This window comes from Macaca mulatta, chromosome 1, assembly GCF_049350105.2.
Source record: "Macaca mulatta isolate MMU2019108-1 chromosome 1, T2T-MMU8v2.0, whole genome shotgun sequence".
Lineage (NCBI taxonomy): Eukaryota > Metazoa > Chordata > Mammalia > Primates > Cercopithecidae > Macaca > Macaca mulatta.
Window position 1 is genome coordinate 84028456 of NC_133406.1, and position 23083 is coordinate 84051538.

At 38.5% G+C, this 23083-nt stretch overlaps 1 protein-coding gene across 3 annotated transcripts in view; it reads right to left on the bottom strand.

Annotated features, from left to right (window-relative positions):
* The window catches only part of LIN9 (lin-9 DREAM MuvB core complex component), an 88690-nt gene that overhangs the window by 48422 nt on the left and 17185 nt on the right, over positions 1 to 23083 (bottom strand). For all 3 annotated transcript variants that reach the window (XM_077938773.1, XM_015115129.3, XM_028826173.2), the window contains 3 exons: positions 17823 to 17956; positions 16496 to 16621; positions 9938 to 10095 (listed from right to left, as the gene is read on the bottom strand). In XM_077938773.1, coding sequence (XP_077794899.1) covers positions 9938 to 10095; positions 16496 to 16621; positions 17823 to 17956 — 418 coding nt within the window. The remainder of the gene's footprint in view (positions 1 to 9937; positions 10096 to 16495; positions 16622 to 17822; positions 17957 to 23083) is intronic.

A 23083-nucleotide genomic window follows, 5' to 3' on the forward strand; every position in this document is an offset into this window, starting at 1 on the left:
AGCAGGCCTGAGACTGCTATACTTAGGAAAACCTCCTTGCAAGGTTGGCCTTTGTCTGGTATCTGGGAACTTTGATTTCAGAAGTGTTCCCACTGTTCCCTAATTAATAATGGTGGTTTACTGTGTCTAGATCGTGCAGACGATGTGGTTAATGCTGGATACCTGCTTTCCCTCTAGAAGACTGGAATTTTAATATGTACTAGGCAAAAGTTGCCTACATACTCAGTCCCCAGTAGAAACTCTGGTCACTGAGTCTAATGAGCTTCCCTGGTAGACAACACTTATAAGCGTTGTGACAACTTGTCTCTGGGGGAATTTAAAAAGTCTTGCATGACTCTATTGGGAGAGGACTTTTGAAAACTTGCCCATGGTTTCCTCTGGACTTTGCCCCAGGCACCTTACTCTTTTGCCAATTTTGTTTTGTATCCTTCACTGTAACAAATGTTACCCATGAGTACATGTACTGAGTACTCTGAGTCTTTCTAGTGAATCACTAAAACTAGTAGTCTTGGAACTGATGACACAGATGAACTCTGTCACTATTATTTAAGTCCAGCCTAAAATAACATCAGAGAAATCCAAACAAACATCCAACATGAGTAAAAAATTTAAGAACAGCAGCATCGATGGCTTTAAACTGGGCAAACTAATATATTTTAGACTAACCAAATAGTATAATACACAACATTTTAATAGAACACAGAAATACACAATGCAAAACTGTTTAAAATAAAAGGATCAATTGATAAAAACACAACTGTAGAGGACGAAAATCCCTCTCAGTTTCTGACAGATCCTTTAAGGGAAAAGTAAACATGGATACAGAAGATGTGAATAATGAAGCTGAATAAACAAATATAAACACAGAAAAGGACTACTAGTTATGGTGGCATGAAGAGGCTGGTAATTCCTCTCCACAAAAAACAAGTACGAATGAGATTGTCATGAGATTGTCAAAAACCATTCCAGGGTACTGGAAATGGATCAAATGTAGAAAACAAGAAACGTTTATTGTTGAAAAAGTGCTAGAGCTTCAAGTTAGGGCAGGGGGACTCAGTGGCCTTTTTGTATGAGGTTATTCACATACCCACTACTACCATCAACGTGGTTGATGAGAATGGTTTTATTAGTTCAGGGTTGGTCACAAAAACCAGCCAGAATTTTGGTTGGTCATGAAAGACAGTCAGAAATTTAACAGGGAGGTCCTGGAAACTAGAGAGCTAATAAAAGGGTGGAAATAAGCTCTCTCTACCATCCCTGGCTAACTGGGTTACTACACAAATGGATGGGGAAGATCTAATAGTCTGGCAAAAAGTCAAAGCTAAAGATGACTTGAAAACTAGCAGCAACTTTGTATATACGTTCTCCAACTCACATATAAATCAATGTGAGGCTTTTCCCAATCAAGATGTTTGAGCATAACCTCTGTTCAAATCATTAGGTGATCATTAAGTTATTATTATTATTTTGAGATGGGAGTCTCGTTCTGTTGCCCAGGATGGAATGCAGTGGCATGATCTCAGCTCACTGCAACCTCCGCCTCCTGGGTTCAAGCGATTCTCCTGCCTCAGCCTCCTGAGTAGCTGGGATTACAAGTGCCCGCCACCACACTCGGCTAATTTTTTTTTTTTTTGTATTTCTAGTAGAGACAGGGTTTCACTATGCTGGCCAGGCTGGTCACAAACTCCTGACATCAGGTGATCCACTCGCCTCAGACTCCCAAAGTGTTGGGATTACAGGCGTGAGCCACCACACCCAGCCCTGACCACTAAATTATATGCAGACACAGGCACAACTCTTTGGAAGCCAAGTTTAATAATAAATATAAGAATAAAAACATGAAGCAAGACATCAGTATTTGCATAGCCAAGTTATTAAAGCAAATCCAACTCTCCAAAAAATCAGAATACATAGTTGCTATATTATCTGAAATATCAAGTTTTCCACTACTAGACATGTAAAGAAGTAGGAAAGTATGGCTCTTAATCAAGAAAAGTACAGTAATAAATTGATAGAGATAATATATTTAGCAAAGACTTAAAAAGCAGCTGTTATAAATATATTGAAAGAATTAAAGGAAGCTGGGCGCAGTGGTTCATGCCTGTAATCCCAGCACTTTGGGAGGCCCAAGTAGGTGGATCACTGGAGCTCAGGAGTTCAAGACTAGCCTGTGCAACATGGTAAAACCCCATCTCTACAAAAACATACAAAAACATTAGCCAGATGTGGTGGCATGTGCCTGTAGTCCCTGGAGGCTGAGGTGGGAGGAATGCTTGAGCCCACGAGGTAGAGATTGCAGTGAGCCAAGGTCATACCATACCACTGCACCCCAGCCTGGAAGACAGAGCAAGACTCTCAAAAACAAAAAAACAAACAAAAAACAAAAAACAAAAAAAAAAGTTTGTGTATGTACGCACTTTTTTTCTATTCATTTCTATTTTTTGAAAAATTTATTTGATAAATAAAATTTTTATTTATTTTCCATTTACTCCTTTAGATAACCTACAGAAAATCCCAGATAACCTGGAATTATTGTTCATTTTACGAAGATTACTTTCAGGACAGTTCAGATTCTTATAATTTCTTAACAAATCAATGATTTTAATATCTTTTTTAACACTCTCATTTCTCTAGGGGTAAACAACTGTGGCTTAAGTATCACGTCTCAAACAACTTCCTATATACTGTAGCTAAAGTATCATGTCTAGACATTTTTCCAAACTTCTCTACTATTCAAATTTTCCATTACTTTGAATACCCAGTGCATCTGTCAAACTCTTGTGCTTCTAACTCTGTATGTGACAATCACAAAGTCCAGTCACTTTTTACCTGCCAGATTCTTTGTTCCTACAGCAAAATCCCTAACAGAGTGACTTTTTTATTCTTTTTGCTCGTTTTTGAGGAATAATCTACTACTCTTTGTTTACTAAAATATTTTCTAAAGAAGGAATATGTTTAATTAAATTCTGTTGTGGTCAGAGAAATTCTCTATATGATTTCAATCTTTCAAAATTTATTGACATTTTTTAATGGGCCAGTATATGGTATATGTTGATAAACAAGTCATTTGCATATATATTCTGCAGTTGTTGAGTGTAGTATTCTAAAAATATTATTTAGATCAAGATAATTGATAGTGTTGTTGAGATCCTCTATATGTGTACATACATGTTTTGGCTTCTTCTACCTATTAATTATTGGAAGTGAGGTGTTAAAACCTACAACTACGTTGTGGATTTGTCTATTTCTTTCTTTAGTTATCTCAACTATTGCTTTCATGTATTTTGAAGCTCTATTGTTAGGTATATAGTATATACATACATAATATTAGGATTGGTATATCTTTCTGATGAACGGGCCATTTTTATCATTATGAAGTACTTCTCTCTGACAATACTGTTTTGATACCTATTTTTCTCTAATGTTAAAATAGCCACTTTAGCTTTCTTCCAGTTATTATTTGCACTGCATATCTTTTTCATCTTTTTGCTTTCAACCTGTCTATGATTTCATATTTTAAGTATAACTCTTGAAGACAGCATATAGATGAGTCTTACTTTTTTTTTTAAATCCAGTCTCATAATCTTTACTTTTTTTTTCTTTGAGACAGAGTCTCACTGTTGCCCAGGCTAGAGTGCAGAGTGCAATGGGTGTGATCTTGGCTTGCTGCAACTTCTGCCTCCCAGGTTCAAGTGATTCTCCTGCCTCAGCCTCCTGAGTAGCTGGGATTACAGGCGTACGCCACCACACCCGGCTAGTTTTGCATTTTTAGTGTAGACGGGGTTTTACCATGTTGGCCAGGCTGGTCTCAAACTCCTGACCTCAAGTGATCTGCCTGCCTTGGCTCCCAAAGTGCTGGGATTACAGGCGTGAGCCACCATGCCTGGTCAATCCTTACTTTTTAATTGAAGTGGTTTTCTTTTTTTTTTTTTTCCTAAAGAGACAAAGTCTAGCTCTATTACCCAAACTGGAGTGCAGTGGCATGATCAAAGCTCACTGTAGCCTAGAACTCCTGTGCTCAAGTGATCCTCTCATCTCAGCCTCCTGAGTAGCTGGGACTACAGGTGCCCACTACCATGCTTGACCTTTTTGTTTTTTTTTTAATTTTTGTAGAGACAGGGTCTCACTATGTTGGGAAAAAGCTAAGTGTTAGGAAAAAAGCTGAGGCAGGGCTTGCATGTCTGACATAATGTCCCCTAGAATGTGTCTAGACTTGCTGGCTTTCTTCTAACCCTCCTAGGCTCCTAGATTGTATTCTTGTTATCTCAAGTAGCAGAACATGTTCTATATAAATGCTAAGCCGTCACAGCTGTAGATCATGTGCCTGCCTTTTTGACCCCCACATTCTCACCACCTGTTTCTTTGTTGGATTACCAATAAACAGCAAGGGCTCCCAGAGCTTGGGGCCTTCACAGCCTCCACAATTGCGATCGGCCCCTGGTCCCACCTTCTTTCTCAAACTGTCTTTTTTCTCAATCCTTTGATTCAGCCGGACTTCATCGTCCCCACGACCTGGTGTTGGGTCTTATCACTGCAACACACTATGTGGCCGAGGCTAGTCCCAAACTCCTGGGCTTAAGTGATCCTCCTGCCTTGGCCTCCCCAAAGTACTGGGATTACAGGTGTGAGCCAGTGTGCTTGGCAGAAGTGTTTATAGTTCACTGGCATTTAATATAACAATAGGATAGCTAGACTTAAGTCTACCACCTTGCTATTTTCTATTTATCCCATTTGGGTTTTTTGTTGTTGTTCCTTGTCCCTTCTTTCCTGCCATCTTTTTTTAAAATCAGATAATTTTTTTTTTTTTGAGACAAGGTCTCACTCTGTCCAGGCTAGAGTGCTGTGGTATAATCACTTCTCCCTGCAGTTGAGACTCAGGTAATTCTCCCACCTCAGCCTTCCAAGGAACTGGAACTACAGAAGTACATCACCACACCAGACCAATTTTTGTATTTTTTGTAGAGACAGGGTTTCACCATGTTGCCAGGCTGGTCTCAAACTCCTGGGCTCAAGTGATTGGCTTGCCTCGGCCTCCCAAAGTGCTGTAATTATAGGCATGAGCCACTGCACCTGGCCAAATTCAGTATTTAAAAAATCAAATTCTCTTTTGACTTTTTAGCTATACTTCTCTGCATTTGTTTTTTTTTTTTTTTTTTTTTTTTAAAAAAAAAGGCAGTTCCCAAACCTGCAGCATTACTTTGAAACTTGTCAGACACGCAAATTCCCAGGCCCTATCCCAGACCTTCTGAATCAGAAACTCAGAGGTAGAGCCCAGCAATATGTTTTATCAAGCCCTTCAGGTGATTCGATTCTGATGCATACTAAAGTTTTTCAGCCACATGGGCTAGGAACTATAATGCTCACTCTCAACATTACTTTCTTTTTTTTTTCTGAGACAGAGTCTCACTCTGTCACCCAGGCTGGAGTGCAGTGGTGCAATCTCAGTTCACTGCAACCTCCGCCTCCTGGGTTCAAGTGATTCTCATGCCTCAGCCTCCCGAGTAGCTAGGATTACAAGCGTGCATCACTATTCCCAGCTAATTTTTGTATTTTTAGTAGAGACAAGTGATCCACTTGCCTTGGCCTCCCAAAATGCTGGGATTACAGGCGTGAGCCACTACGCCTGGCCTTTACTTTCTACTAAATTAATACTGTGTGTTCATACATAAAATTTAAGAACTTAGCAACACAATAATTTCATTTTATTCATATATTTATTCATTTCTGGTGTTCTATGGTCCTTTCTGTAGATTCTAGTTTATATACGATATCATGTAATGTAAAAAAAGTTCCTTTCAGTCTGAAGAACTTTTTTGGCATTACTTCTAGCATTTTTTCTGATATGAAGTTGGCTGCCATCCATATCAGTGCTCCTCTTACATAATATGCTGTTTTTCTGTGACTACTTTTAAGAGTTTCTCTGAAGATTTTCTGTGTTGTGTCTAATGATGGGTTTTGTGTATACGTGGGTATCCTGCCTGGGGTTCAGAGTAGCTTAGATCTATACTTCTGGAAAAATTTCAGCTTTTGTTTTGTCTAATATTTTTTATGTGCCAATGCTTCTCTGTCTTTATGGGAACCACAATCACACATATGTTATCTTGCTTAATACTGTCTCAGGGGGATCTGAGAGTCTATTTTTTTTTTTTTTTCATTTTTTTCCTACCTGTTTTCATACTTGGATAATTTCTACTGATACATTCTCAAGTTCACCAACCCATTCTTTTACTGTTTCCAATTTGCTTTTAAGCTCATTCAGAAGTTTTTCTTTTCAAATATTATACTTTTCAGTTCTAAATTCATTTTCTTTATCTGAAAAATGTCCATTTATTCACTCAGATTTCCTGTGTTCATTATATTTATATTTACATTTAAGTTCATGAACATGTCTTATGATAGCTATTTTGAAGTCATTGTCTGCTAATCCCAACATCCGAGTCATCTCAGAGTCTATCTCTATTGATGGCATTTTTATTGACTATGGAATTGTCTTTTTTTCCCCCACAAGTATAGCAATTTTTTATTGTATGCTGCATAGGGTATTGAATTTTTTTCTTGTAGGCAAAAAAAATTACTGGCAGATCTTTTTGATCCTGTCACACTTGCTTTTTGTGTGGGTTGGTCTGTTTCAGTTATGAACTTATTTAGAGCATGTTTACTCCTTAAGGAGGCCCTGTGAACTTGATACAATTTCCATAAGTCACAACATATCATTATTCTTTTGATTTTTTTCAACCATTTACAAATAAAAAAAGTATTCTAGGCTCACAAACTATACATAAATGGGTGGCAGCCTAGATTTGGCCGACAGGCCATAAGTTTACTGACCTCTGCACTAGCCCAAAGAGAAAATGTAAAACATTGCTTTAAAAAAGCCCTAGGCTAGGCCAGGGGCGGTGGCTCACACCTGTAATCCCAGCACTTTGGGAGGCCAAGGTGGGTGGATTACGAGGTCAGGAGTTCGAGACCAACCTGGCCAACATGGTGAAACCCCGTCTCTACTAAAAATACAAAATACGTTGGGCGAAAATACAAAATATGTTGGGCATGGTGCCGTGTGCCTGCAGTCCCAGTTACTCGGGAGGCTGAGGCAGGAGAGTCACTTGAACGTGGGAGGCGGAGGTTGCAATGAACCGAGATTGAGCCACTGCTCTCTAGCCCAGCGACAGAGCAAGACTCTGTCTCAAAAAAAAAAAAAAAGAAAAGAAAAGAAAAGAAAAAAAAGGAAGAAAAAGAAAAAAAAGCTCTAGGCTGGGTGCAGTGGCTCATGCCTGTAATCCTAACACTTTGGGAGGCCAAGGCGGACAGAAGATCACTTGAGTTTGGGAGTTTGAGACCAACCAGCCTGGCCAACTTGGTGAAATCTCATCTCAACTAAATAAATTACAAAAATTAGCCAGGCGTGGTGGTGGATGCCTGTAATCCCAGTTACTCAGGAAGCTGAGGCAGGAGAATTGCTTGAACCCTGGAGGCGGAGATTGTAGTAGGCCAAGATCGCACCATTGCACTCCAGCCTGGGCAACAGAGCAAGACTTTGTCTCAAAAAACAAAAACAAAAATAAAAAACACAACACACAAAACAGCTCTAGTAGTTTTCTCACATTTTGCTACAGCCTGTCTAACCTATTCACCACTGTAACAAGAGTACTTATATAAAAACACTATCTAAGATTTTCAGTCTTGTCAAATAATATCACCAGTCCTTAAAATTCTGAAACAATGAATTTTTAAGGATTTCCTAATATGTCTGAGAGTCACTCGACTCACGTCAGCATTTCTCTGGCATAAATCAGTATGTCAGCATTAGTACTTATACTAGACTTTATTGCTGTAGTTATTTATATGGAGTTTTTAGAACTAATATACTTTTCGGCCGGGCGCGGTGGCTCAAGCCTGTAATCCCAGCACTTTGGGAGGCCGAGACGGGCAGATCACGAGGTCAGGAGATCGAGACCATCCTGGCTAACACGGTGAAACCCCGTCTCTACTAAAAAATACAAAAAACTAGCCGGGCGAGGCGGCGGGCGCCTGTAGTCCCAGCTACTCGGGAGGCTGAGGCAGGAGAATGGCGTGAACCCAGGAGGCGGAGCTTGCAGTGAGCTGAGATCCGGCCACTGCACTCCAGCCTGGGCGACAGAGCGAGACTCCGTCTCAAAAAAAAAAAAAAAAAAAAAAGAACTAATATACTTTTCAAATATGCTGTCTACCCATCTCATCCCATTTCCACCTCTATTTCCTGACTAGTTTTAAGACAGGGATCATATCATCTATAATCTGTTGGTTACACAGTAAGTTGTCAATATACACTCATTTATTACCAAATCTAGTCTCTCCTAGATAAACTGTGTTAGGATTTCATATGCATAATTTGGTCTCTTCTCTATTTTCTACATTTCCTCTTAATCATTTTTATAATATAATAGAAACATGTACCACTTTTAGAGTCAGGAAGAATGACATAAATATGTAACTCCAGGTTCCCTTCCCTCCAAAAACTATTCTCGAATTACTCCGACCATTTTTCAATGGTTGAAGTCCACTTACAATTACTCAGTACAATTACTAGCCTATTCTATCCACTTAATACCTTATTTCTTGTATTACATATATTGTAATTTGCCTTCACCAAGTAATTAAGGATTAACTTAAACCTGAGATTTTGCACTTTCTCTCCATATTATAAGTACACAGAATCACATCTATAAAATGGACAAAATTTACACCCCTAAAAATGTTGAGCAGACTAGTGAATAATTCAGTTTTATTCGATCATTAGAAATGGACTATTTCTAGACCCAAAGTCCAGGAGAACAATGGTGTTTGTGAACTAACCAGACAAGGCTTGTTAGGAAAGGAAAACAAATAATGTAGAAGGAAAATATAGAATAATTTAAAATTTAAAAAATTTATGGCCAGGTGTGGTGATTCATGCCTGTAATCCCAGCACTTTGGGAGACTGAGGCAGGAGGATTGCTTGAGCCCGGGAGGTCGAGGCCACAGTGAGCCAAGATCATGCCACTGCACTCCAGCCTAGGTGACAGAGGGAGACTCGGTCTCAAAAAGAAAAAAAAAAACAAAAACAAACTTTAAAATAATACATAGCTATACTTACTCCAATAGATTATTAAATTTCATCTTTGTGGCAGTTGGCTTTAGTTTACATTGTAGTAGATGTTACTTTGAACCAATACACTTTTTCCCAATTACTTTAAAAAATAGATTTCATGCATGAAGAAAGAATAACTTCTTTTTTTTTTTTTTTTTTGAGACGGAGTCTCGCTCTGTCACCCAGGCTGGAGTGCAGTGGCCGGATCTCAGCTCACTGCAAGCTCCGCCTCCCGGGTTCACGCCATTCTCCTGCCTCAGCCTCCCGAGTAGCTGGGACTATAGGCGCCCGCCACCTCGCCCGGCTAGTTTTTTGTATTTTTTAGTAGAGACGGGGTTTCACCGTGTTAGCCAGGATGGTCTCGATCTCCTGACCTCGTGATCCGCCCGTCTCGGCCTCCCAAAGTGCTGGGATTACAGGCTTGAGCCACCGCGCCTGGCCAGAAAGAATAACTTCTATTGTAAACTGCACAGAGCTATAGTTTAAGCTTTCTAAATTTAAAAGCCATTTCTTGAATGGAGATTATCTGGGTTACTTACACCTTCAGAATTTTGTCCCATGTGTACATGTAAACACATCCTAGTGAAAAATCAAAGTCACTAAGGAAAAAAAAGATCAAGTGATGTGTACTACAGAACTCCTACTCCATCCCTGAGCATCAATCAGGCTCAGAGAGAGGTGAGGGATAGGGATAGGGTGAGGGTTAACGATGTCTATTGTAAATATTTCTTGGTAATTAAAAATGAAATAAAATAAGAACCAAAGAAACAAAAAAGATTACCTTGATTAAAAATTACAAGTCAAAAGAGTAATTAGCTTGTTTTCATTTACCTGTAACTTTCGTTCCAATAACCAGAGGCAAAGGAATTTCATCTGGGAGATCTTTGAATTGTGAAACATCTGCAACTTTCCTTTGTTGTAAGAGCCTTATTTTCTGCCGTTTCTGTTTTAATGCTGATCTCTCTTCCTCAAAAAATGCAGAAGAACATCTAGAATAAATTATAAAAAACATACAAACTGATAACTACCCCATATAAAAACTTAAAATCTTTTTTTTTTTTTCTTCTTTTTTTTGAGATAGGGTCTGGCTGTCACCCAGGCTGGAGTGCAGTGGCACGATCTTGGCTCACTGCAACCTCCACCTCCGGCTCAAGCGATTCTGGGCTCCACCTCCTTGGCTCAAGTGCTGGGATTAAAAACTTAAAATCAGCTGGATGCGGTGGCTCACACCTGTAATCCCAGCACTTTGGGAGGCCGAGGTGGGCAGATCAACTGAGGTCAGGAGTTTGAGACCAGCCTGGCCAACATGGTGAAACCCCGTCTCTACTAAAGTACAAAAATTAGCCAGACGTGGTGGCATGCGCCTGTAATCCCAGCTACTCAAGGGGCTGAGGCAGGAGAATTGCTTGAACCTGGAGGCAGAGGTTGCAGTGAGCCGAGATTGCGGCACTGTACTCCAGCCTGGGTCTCAAAAAACAAAACATAAAGCAGGTTATTCCTTCCTACAAAGCAAAATAATTTTTTCACCATCCTGTGACGAAATTGTGCCTGGAATCTAGATCTCATAGGGACCAAGTTCAATTTCAATATTCTACCCAAAAGAACATGACATTTTCTCTGTGACCCAGTAAACACACCAATGCAGGAGTTACAGATGAGACCTGCTACTATGTAAACTTTTAATCATGCTTTCTGCCTTAAAAGTATAAATGCTGAATTCCCTTTTATTTCTAGAGCCTATCTTGCTTCCATTTTCAAATCCCAGGATGAAGCAAAGTATTTAAACATCATGTTCATGCCATGTTATGGCTTTCACTTTCAAAGGTACATTATGAGCTCTATTGTCATTTAAGTTGTCTCAAAAACTAAACAAACATGATGAGAAAAAAGGATATAAAGACAAGCAATGTATAAAGTAAATTGTTGTAAGCAATGATGAATAAGGACTGGAATACACATAGATCTGAGCTGATAATATGACTTTTTGTATGATTTCTGAACTTGTTGAATATTGATTCAAGCTGTATATATGGGAAGAATATGAGAAGATAAAGCAAAGGATAATGGGTTACTAGTAAGCTAAGTAGTATCATAAAAACAGACTTGTGGCCTGGTGCGGTGGCTCACAACTGTAATCCCAGCACTTTGGGAAGCCGAGGTGGGCGGATCATGAGGTCAGGAGATTGAGACCATCCTGGCCAATATGGTGAAACCCATCTCTACCAAAAACACAAAAATTAGCTGGGCGTGGCAGTGTGTGCCTGTAATCCCAGCTACTCAGGAGGCTGAGGCAGGAGAATCGCTTGAACCCAGGAGATGGAGGTTGCAGTGAGCCAAAATCATGCCACTGTACTCTAGCCTGGCAACAGAGCAAGACTCCGTCTCAAAAAAAAAAAAAAAAAATACAGTGAGATAGAAGGAGTAAGTTCTAGTATTTGACAGTATAGTAGGAAAATTATAGTTAATAATTGACTATTTCTTGTTTTTATTTTTCTTTTACTTTGTTTTTTGTTGACTATTTCCACATAGTTAGAAGAGAAAAATTATAATGTTCCCAACACAAAGAAAAATGTTTGAGGTAATGGATATCCCAATTACCCTGATTTGATCATTACATATTGTATACATGTACTCCCAAAATATGTATAACTATTATATATCAATTTTAAAAATATACCAAAAAACTCTTCTTGACATTAGAACCCAGAACCCATACTATTTCCCTATAGTTGACAATTTTTTTTTTTTGTTTTGTTTGAGACGGAGTCTCGCTCTTTGCCCAGATCACAGTGGTGTGATCTCAGCTCACTGCAACCTCCACCACCTGGGCTCAAGCAATTCTCCTGCCTCAGCTTCTTGAGTAGCTGGGACTACAGGTACACACCACCACACCCAGCTAATTTTTGTATTTTTAGTAGAGATGAGGTTTCACCATATTGGCCAGGCCGCTCTTGAACTCCTGACCTCATGATTCGCCTGCCTTGGCCTCCCAAAGTGCTGGGATTACAGGTGTTAGCCACCGGTGCCCAGCCATTATACTTTTCTTATAGATCCTTTGTTGACACCTTAGACATATACAATCAAAAAATGCATATGTTCCTCTATTTTTCTCAAATAGTCACAATATGCACTGTTGTGTATTTTGCTTTCTTGACACAGCATAGCAATGTTTCCATATTAGTACATAGAAACGGTCTTCTGTTTTTGTTTTACGTTAAATGGTTTCACAGTTTTCTATTATATGGAGTACCATACTATAATCATTCCCCCATTTATGGACTTTTAGGCTGTTACCAATCTTTTGCTACTACAAACAATACTGCAATAAATACCTTTGTACATGTAATTTCATCTGTGTGCAAGTAGTTCTGTGTTATACATTCTTAAAAGTGCTATGTCAAGGGAATGGAAATTTGTAAATTTTATAGATATTACCAAATTGTCCTCCAGAGAGATTATATAAAATTAATCTCTCACTAGTAATACGTATGACTAACCATGCCATTACTAACCCAACACATTAAAACCTTTATGAACTCTGTCCATCTGATAGTTACAAGCAGTATCTTGGCTGGGTGCTGTGGCTCACGCCTGTGATCTCAGCACTTTGGGAGGCCGAGGTGTGCGGATCACCTGAGGTCAGGAGTTCAAGACCAACCTGGCCAACAGGGTGAAACCGTTGTCTCTACTAAAAATACAAAAATTAGCCAGGCATGGTGGCGGGTGCCTGTAATCCCAGCTACTCAGGAGGCTGAGGCAGGAGAATTGCTTGAACCTGGGAGGCAGAGGTTGCAGTGAGCCAAGATCATGCTACTGCACTCCAGCCTGGACAACAGAGTGAGACACTGTCTCAAAAAAACAAAGCAAAACAAAACAAAACAAAAACTGTATCTCAGCAAACTTTGATTTTGCATTTCCCATTATGAGTAAAATGGAAATTTTTTCATATTTACAAGAGCCATTTCTTTTTCCTTTCCTATGAATTATCTGTTGCTGTTGTTTTTTTAAACAGTCAGTGTTTCCCTTTATTGCCCAGGCTGGAGTGCAATGGGGCAATCATAACTTACTGTAGTCTCAAAGTCCTGGGTTCAAGTGATCCTCCCACCTTGGCCTAATGAGCAGCTAAGACCACAGTCAAGTGTCACCCAACAGGCTAATTTTATTTTTATTTTATTTACTTATTTTTGAGGCAGGGTCTTGCTCTGCTGCCCCGGCTGGAGTGCAGTGGCATGATCACGGCTCACTGCAACCTCAACATCCAGAGCTCAAGCAATCCTCCCCGCTCAGCCTCCCGAGTAGCTGGGACTACAGGTGAATGCCACCATGCCCGGGTAATTTTTGAATTTCTTTTTTTTTTGGTGGAGTTGGGGTCTTACCATGGTGCCCAGCCTGGTCTTGAGTTCCTGAGCTCAAGCAGTCCTCCTTGCCTCAGCCTCCCAAAGTGCTGGGATTACAGGTGTGAGCCACCACACTCAGCCTGAATCATCTATTTATAATCATTTTTATTATCGGTTACCTGACATTTTCTTATTGATAGGAGTTCTTTATATAGTAGGGAATTAGCTCTCTGTAATAAGATGTGATGGATATTTCTGTCACTATCTTTCAACTATTTATGGGCTTTTGTTTTTGGCCATGTAAAATGTTCTTATTTTTGTATAGTCAAATTTATTAATGTTTTCTTTCATGGCTCCTAGGTTTGAAGCCTGCTTTTTCAGGCCAGGCATGGTGGCTCATACCCATAATCCCAGCACTTTGGGAGGCCCGGGCAGGCGGATTGCCTGAGGTCTGATGTTTGAGACCAGCCTGAGCGACATGGCGAAACCCCGTCTCTACCAAAAATGCAAAAGTTAGCCAGGCACGGTGGCGGGTGCCTGTAGTCCCAGCTACTCTACTCAGGAGGCTGAGGTAGGAGCTTAGGAGGCGCAGGTTGCAGTGAGCCAAGATTGCACAACTGTACACCAGCCTGGGCGACAGAGCAAGATTCCCATATCAAAAAAAAAAAAAAAGGGAGAGAGAGAAAGGCCTTTTCCAATTCAGGATTAAGTAAAACTCTCCTATGTTTTCCTCTTGTGGTTTTATTCTTTCATTTTAAAAAAAATTTAAATCTTCAATCCTTTTCAAATATTGTAAGGCCTGAGAACAACTTGTTTTTTTCTATAGACTACTAAACAGTAGTCTCGATTTCCATTAAACCAACAATCCATCCTCTTCTTCACCATGTACTTGAGAGGCAACCATTGCAACTATTATACTAAATTCCCATAGACATCTGTGACTGTATCTAGATTTTCTTCTTTTTCATTCTTTTTCTATTTATGCACCACTACTACTCTGCTTTAATTATGATCACTTTATAATCTATTTTAAAATGCTCTTTAAAATGGAGTCTCTCTTACTTTGCTTTTTCAGAATTTTCCTGCTTGATTTCTCCCCTCTTAAATGTGAATTTTAGAATTAACTCATCTAACTTAAAAAAAAAAAAAAAAGAGAAAAAAAAGAGGCCAGGCATAGTGGCTCACACCTGTAATCCTAACACTTTGGGAGGCTGAGGTGGGTGGATCACCTGAGTTCAGGAGTTCAAAACCAGCCTGGCCAACATGGCAAAACCTTGTCTCTACTAAAAACACAAAAATTAGCTGGGTGTGGTGGTGAGCACCTATAATCCCAGCTACTCGGGAGGCTGAGGCAGGAGAATCACTTGAACCCAGAAGGCAGAGGTTGCAGTGAGCCGAGATCATGCCACTGCACTCCAGCCTGGGTGACAGAGCGAGACTCCGTCTCAACAAAAACAAAAAAGGCCTGTTAATATTTTTATTGGGACTGATTTTAACTTATAGACTAATTTAGGATGCTGAGTCTTCTTTTCCAAGATCCTGTATGTCCTAACATTTGTTCATATGTATCTTGCACATTTCCTCTTAAGTTCCTTCCTGGTGGTTTATCTCTCTTTGTTTCTTCCTTTTTGCCTTCCAACTGGATGGAGTTTCACCAATTGATTTTTCAAATTAAGATATTTTAAGGTTTACTGTATCAATAATTTGTATTATACCTAGCTTTCCTCAAAGAAAGAAAAACTACATATTTTATTGAGAAAAGACTTCAACTATTAATTAACCTTGATGAATTAAAGGACTGTAAGATTAAATAATGTTATGGTAAGAGAATAGAAGATAAATTAACAAGAGAAATATTATGACACCCAAACTACAGAATTATGACAAAACAGTAAATAGTGACCAATATCTCACTCTGATGGACAATAATTAGAAATAGTGTAACTCAATTTGCTCAAACACACAAAATGACAGCAAAAAGCCACCAAATGGCCTACTGTAATTACCAAAGGCCATAAATTATGAGTATGAAACACACTAAATAACATACCAAACTTTAATTTTGTTATTATAAGAAATATTAAAAACATCACCATCAAGGTCATCTTTTAATACAAATTGGCAGTTTAATTAAAAGTTCTCTTTGTATTTCATCACCATCTAAAGAGATCATTAAATCTAAATTCCATTTCTATTTGACCAAATCACTTTATATTTACAGACCTTCCTTGAACTTTCCCACCATTTAAAATGAAAAAGTCTTGCACATACTTTTTACCAGGCAGATAGACATAATGTGAGAACTAATGATCTAATTCTTCTTCTAACATATTTCCAATTTTCACTCAAAAGTAATATAGGGTTTTCCAATGTGTTACCAGGATAACACTGGAAAAGAAAAAATCATTTCGCATGAAGAGGAATTCCCAGGAACTAACATATTAGATAAATTTGTCTTCTACTTTTATATAAAGTAAAATAGGCATTTCTGGGAAGGCTCCTGAGATGATAAAGGATTTCACAAAAGATAACAAAAATGTACACAGAACTTTACAGTATCCTTAAATACTTTTTAGGACACTCAAGTATTTTTTGGAACACAGAGGGACATAGGTAACGTAAAACAAAAAAATTATGTTCAAAACCTGTGATCCTAACAAAAATGAAATTGTGCATTTAATTATAAGATACATAAGCATAAACAGCACCTACATTAAAGTTGGTTAACAGGATATATTTAATACATAATTATTCTGAAAAGTTATGTTTTGGTACTAGTCATTTCAAAGATTAAAAAAAATCAATGTAGTAATGATACTAACAACTTTTACTGATTTTATTTTTTAATTCTTTTTAGAGGAAGGTTCTCACTGTGTTGCCCAGGCTGGAGTGTAGTGACTATTCACAGGTGTAATCACAGCATACTACAGCCCTGAACCCCTGGCCTTAAGCAAATACCCCATCTTAGCCTTCCAAGTAACTGGGATTATAAGTACATGCACTGCTCCTAGCTTGAATTTATTTTAAACAAAAACAAAAACATTATTTTTACCTCCGTGGTTTTCCCATAAGCCGCCTAATTTTTCCCCATTCTACTCTGGTTAACTTTCTTGTTTTCAAATTAGGAAAAGATTCCTTTAGACATACACAGAAGTCATTATCACCTTCAAAAAGCGGTCTGTAAAACAGAAATCGTATTTTAATGGTTACATACAATGTGTTACTTTCTTAAAACACATAAAATCACAAAATGCTAAACTTTCATTTCTACCCCATATACATAAAAACTGGCACAAATTCAAAGTGCTAAAACTAAATCCTTGGCATTTGTGAAACATCTAATGTGTAAAAGTTGTTCAAGAAATATTATTTGTGTTGTGATTCTAAAAGACACTGATTTTTGTTCAATTTCTTATACAGATATATCCTTTGGGAGGCTATCCTGGCCCTGGCCTTATATCAGGTGAAGATAAACCAAGGCAGCTACAAAGTATCTTTGTCCCAAAGGAATACCATCACCAAGGAGTCCTCTCTTGAATTAAACCAGTCTTGGGACACTGGAGGACTCTAGAGGGTTAGATTAGCTTGGGGGAATCCCAGAAGAACTCAGATCACACTGAGACACCCTGAAAACTCTCTTAAGCCTATGGACAAAAATAAAACAATTCTATTCATGAGTCTGGGAAACCAGGAACCAGTGTTGGCAATGATACATCAATGCCTTGGGCTCACATATGAACATTCATGAGATTCACAAGCTCCAGAGTAGGCAACTGGTATAGAAAACAGAGAAGGGAAGTAAACATAAATATCCAGCAGAGCAAGCAGCAATGACTGGCATATGAGGAAGGATTATAAATAAGAACTTTTCCTCAGTAAATTCCATTGTTGAATAACTGTATTTCAGTCAAATCTCATACTATGTTATACTTAAGCATATGTGTATACCTAATGTGCTTAAGTACCATATCCAAACTAGAAAGACTACCCTCCTAAAAATCTTAAGCCATTTTTACCATTAGTAATGGTTTCTCTATGATTATACCAACACTTAACATCTCAATTATAAAATGAATCTCATTCATTGCAAATAATGGTGTTTTAAGGTATCTCTACTCCATAGTCTTTAAAAATTATAACACAGAAATTATACTCTAATCAATTCTTCACAAAAATGTATAGTTTTCTTCCCCAACAAGGATAATGGGGAAGAAAACTATAACAAACAGAATAAATCCAACTGGAATGTGGAATAGAAAAATGAATTCAGGGAAAAATAAGATCAAAATAGACCTATAGAAAATGTTGTAGTTTAAAACACTTGAAAAACTTAAATTTACGATTCAAGTAATATTCATAATATAAGCCATGATACATACTTATCTATATTTGAATAGAACCACTCGTATATACACCATTTATGTGCTTTAGGAAGCTTGAGCAGATTACGTAATCGAAAACCAATCTTCTGTGAAGCTTTCTTATCTGGTGTTGACATTGTTGCTGTAAATTTCTATACAATAAAAAAAAAAGAGAGAGAGAGATTAATTTATAGCTCCATTAAGTAAAAATGAACATTTATAACCCTGAAAAAATTTGCAAAAGGTAAATTATGTTTAAGTACTCAAAAAGATTCACCAATATTCAACATGGAATTTTTGTTGCTGTTTTAAACACTCTGATTATTTTTGATTATTGCTGTTTTGTTTTGTTTTTTTGAGACAGAGTCTTGCTCTGTCGTCCAGGCTGTAGTGCAGTGGCATAATCTTGGCTCACTGCACCTCTGCCTCCCGGGTTCATGCAATTCTGCCTCAGTCTCCCGAGTAGCTGGGACTACAGGCGTGCACCACCACACCCAGCTAATTTTTGTATTTTTAGTAGAGACCGGGTTTCACCATGTTGGCCAGGCTGGTCTCGAACTCCTGATCTCAGGTAATCTGCCTGCCTCAGCTTCCCAAAGTGCTGGATTACAGGTGTGAGCCACAGCGCCCGGCTTAGATGGATACTTTTTTAATCTAGTAAAACATTTCTCTCCACTCCAACCCAAAAACCAGTATCATAATATTAAAAGACAATCAGAATGACAAATATTTCAACTACCACCACTAACCTAGTATGACAAAGATTTCAACTACGACTGCTATTTCATAACACTGTTTTGAAGGAGTTGGCCAATCAGGTAAGAATAATAAAATTTAGAAAGAAGATAAAACTACCATTTTCTTGTAGCTGAAAACACAAGAAAATCCACTGTAACAATTAAAAACAGTAAGAAAATTTAATGAAATGGGTAAATACAAAGTTGATATACAAAAACCACAATTCAAAAAAATCACTATCTTTTCTATATATAAATAATAACTGGACAGGTCATTAGAGTTTATATCCTGTTTATCATAGCGAAAAAAATTGACATAAACAAAAAATATTAAATATGTAGAAATATACTTAAGAAACATGCAAGACTGATATGGAAAAAAATGTTAAAGTCTGTGGAATACTAAGAACTAAGTGCAACTACAATCAGTTCTTAGGTAGTCTCAATGTTACCTATAGATATGTCATTTCTCATAAATTAATTTATAATATTAGTCCAACCCCAGTCAAAATGCCAACAGGCCATTTTTTTCCCTAGTCAAGTTGATTCTAAAGTCTACATGGAAAAATAAATGCACAAAAATATTTAGGAAAAAATCTTAGGCCAGGTGCGGTGGCTCACACCTGTAATCCCAGTACTTTGGGAGGCCAAGGCAGGTGAATCACAAGGTCAGGAGTTTGAGACAGCCTGGCCAATACAGTGAAACCCTATCTCTACCAAAAATACAAAAATTAGCCAGGCGTGGTGGCTGTGCCTGTAGTCCCAGCTACTCGGGAGGCTGAGGCAGAAGAACAGCTTGAACCTGGGAGGCGGAGGTTGCAATGAGCAGAGATTACACCACTGCACTCCAGCCTGGGCGACAGAGTGAGACTCCGTGTCAAAAAAAAAAAAAGGAAAAAAATCTTAAAAAAAAAATATGTGATAATATCTTAACAGGCATTAAAACATAGTATAAAGTCATGTTAAACCAATTTTGTGCATGTGTGTGTGTGTTTTGGTTTTGTTTGTTCTTTTGAGACAGGGTCTCTCTCCGTCACTTAGGCTGAAGTGCAGTGGTGCAAACATTGCTCACTACAGCCTTGACCTCCTGGGCTCAAGCCATCCTCCCACCTGAAAGTCCCAAGTAGCTGGGACTGCAGGCATGTGTCACCACATTGGGCTAATTCATGTTTTTTGTTTGTTTGTTTGTTTTTTGTTTTTTTTGAGACGGAGTCTCGCGCTGTCGCCCGGGCTGGAGTGCAGTGGCCGGATCTCAGCTCACTGCAAGCTCCGCCTCCCGGGTTTGAGCCATTCTCCTGCCTCGGCCTCCCGAGTAGCTGGGACTACAGGCGCCTACCACCTCGCCCGGCTAGTTTCATGTATTTTTTGTGGAGACGGGCTCTTGCTATGTTGCCAGGTTGGTCCCAAACTTCTGGGCTCAAGCAATCTTCCTGCCTCAGCCTCCCAAAGAGCTAGGATTACAGGTATGAGCTGCCATGTCCAGCCAAAATAATTTGATACTAGCAAATACAGAGATATGCTAGACGTAGAGACAGAAAGCCTAGAAGTAATCCCAAATACTTATGCGAATTTAGCTTTGATGAAGGCAGCATTTTAAATCAATGTTTAAAAGATGGATTACCTAATAAATGTTACTAGGATAACTAAGTAGCCCTCTGGGGGAAAAAAAAAGCTAGGTTGCAGTCTTACTTCATCCCTTATTCCAAAATAAATTCCAGATGTACTGAAGATTTAAACCAAAAAAATGAAATAATACGAGAGAATTCTAAAACTATAAATTTTAGTGTAGAAAAGGTCTTTCTAAGCATGACAAACTCGAAGCCATTAAAAGGTAAGAAAGTTATATTTGACCCTTAAAATATTTTAAAATCCCATATGTCAAAAACGACAGAAAGAGTCAAAAGACAAACTATAAACTCTAAAAAAAATTACAGCCATTATAAACGTCCAAAGGGCCAATATTTTTAATATATACAAAATTCTTATAAACTAGTAACAAAATGACCCACAATTCAATAGAAAAATGGGGAAAAGGCATAAATAGTTTACAGAAAAGGAAAGAAATCATTTTTAAACATATGAAAAGTGTCTCAACTTTGCTTAGATAAAATGCCAACTAAAACAAGTGATAGGCTATTTCTATATATCAGATTAGCAAAAATCTAGATGCTTGCTTCTGTACTGAGTTGGAGGCATTTGGAAAATAGGAACTCTAATATATATAAACCAGTATAATTTCTTTTTATTTTTTAATTTTTTTTAACACAGTGTCTTGCTCTGTCACCTAAGCTGGAGCGTACTGACACGATCGCAGCTCACTGCAGCCTTCGCTTCCCAGGTTCAAACTATTCTCGTGCCTCAGCCTCCCGAGTAGCTGGGACTACAGGCACGTGCCACCACGCCTGGCTAATTTTTCTATTTTTAGTAGAGATGGGGTTTCGCCATATTGGCCAGGCTGGTCTTGAACTCCTAACCTCAGGTCATCCACCCGCCTCGGGCTTCCAAAGTGCTAGTATTACAGGTGTGAGTCACTGTATACCGTCCCAATTCAATTTATTTGGAGAGTATTTGGTACGCTTTAAAAACTTTAAATGTACATATTCTACGATCCAGCAATTCCACATTTTAGGCATCTGTCCTAGAAAAAAACTTGTAAATTTATGTAAACATGCTCAGGACGTTCACTGCAGCATTATTTGTCAAAGTAAAAATTTACAAACAATTTAAATGCTTCCAAATGGGTGAATTTATAAATAATGATATAAAATTGATACTATTCAACAGTAAAAAGAAATGAAACACTGAATTCTATCTATCTATTTCAATCAATCAACATGGCCAGATCTCAAAAAAAGACGGTAAAAAAACTACAGAATGACACATGGCACAATACCATGAAAATGATATTACAAATGTAATTTTTAGAATACATACATTTAGAAAAAGAAAAAATATATATACATCTAACAATATTACATATTTTCTATGAATACATTAAAAGTATATTTAAAAGGTCTCAAAAGGATAATCAAACTATAGTGGCTATCACTGTATGAGGGAAGTACACATTGGGATGGTTAGTTAGGGTCAAAATTTAAAAATTTTTATTATAAACTTTGTATTTTGGAAAAGTTGTAGATTTACAGGCAAGTTGCAAAGATAGTGCATATTCCCATATGCCCTTCACCTAGCTTTCCCTAACATTAATATCTTATAGTAACTTTGGTATATTTGTCAAAACTGGTGCAATACTATTAACTAAACTACAGGCTTTATTTGGATTTTACCAGTTTTTTCACTAACGTCCTGTTTCTGTTCTAGAAACCAATTCAGGATATCACGCTGCATTTAGAAAAATAACTTTGTTTTTCTTTTTCTTTGTTTTCCCTCAGTGACCATTCTCAGGAGAAAAAAAAATTTTAATGTAAAAAAAGAAAAAAGAAAAATTTTATAAGTGAGGAGATGTTTAGCATAAATAACCAAATTACTATATTCTTATCACAAAAAGTGTTATTTCTTTCTACTACATTATTGACCCAGATTTTTAAATAGGGTATACAGGGTATTAGTAGCTCATCGAATATAAAACTATATTAAGGACCCGCTTGTTGGGTATGGGAAAATAGATTCACATTGTTTTTTTTTTTTTTTTTTTTTTTTTTTTGAGACGGAGTCTCGCTCTGTCGCCCAGGCTGGAGTACAGTGGCCGGATCTCAGCTCACTGCAAGCTCCGCCTCCCGGGTTCACGCCATTCTCCTGCCTCAGCCTCCGGAATAGCTGGGACTACAGGCGCCCGCCACCTCGCCCGGCTAGTTTTTTGTATTTTTTAGTAGAGACGGGGTTTCACCGTGTTAGCCAGGATGGTCTCGATCTCCTGACCTCGTGGATCCACCCGTCTCGGCCTCCCAAAGTGCTGGGATTACAGGCTTGAGCCACCGCGCCCGGCGATTCACATTGTTAAAGGGAATCTTTTATTGATTGTTTGAGACAGAGTCCTACTCTGTCACCCAGGCTGGAGTACAGTGGCGCAATTTTAGCTCACTGCAGCTTCCACCTCCCAGATTCAAGCGATTCTCCTGTCTCAGCCTCCTGAGTAGCTGGGACTACAGGAGTATGCCACCACACCCAGCTAATTTTTGTATTTTTGGTAGAGACAGGGTTTCGCCATGTTGCCCAGGCCGATCTGGAACTCCTGAGCTTAAGCCATCCACCTGCCTTAGCCTCCCAAAGTGCTACAGGCATGCACCACTGCACCAGACCAGAAACATAAATTATTAAAACAGACAGGATCTCTGTTCTATTGCCCAGGCTGGACTGCAGTGGTCTGAACATAGCTCACTACAGCCTCAATCTCCTGGGCTCAAGTGATCCTCCCACTTTGGCCTCCCAAATAGCTGGTACCACAGGTATGCTACCACCATGCCTGGCCAATTTTTTTTTTCAATTTTTTTGTAAAGACAGGGTCTCACTTTGTTGCCCAAGCTGGTCTCAAACTCCTGAGCTCAAGCAATCCTCCCACCTTGGCCTCTCAAAATGAGCCAC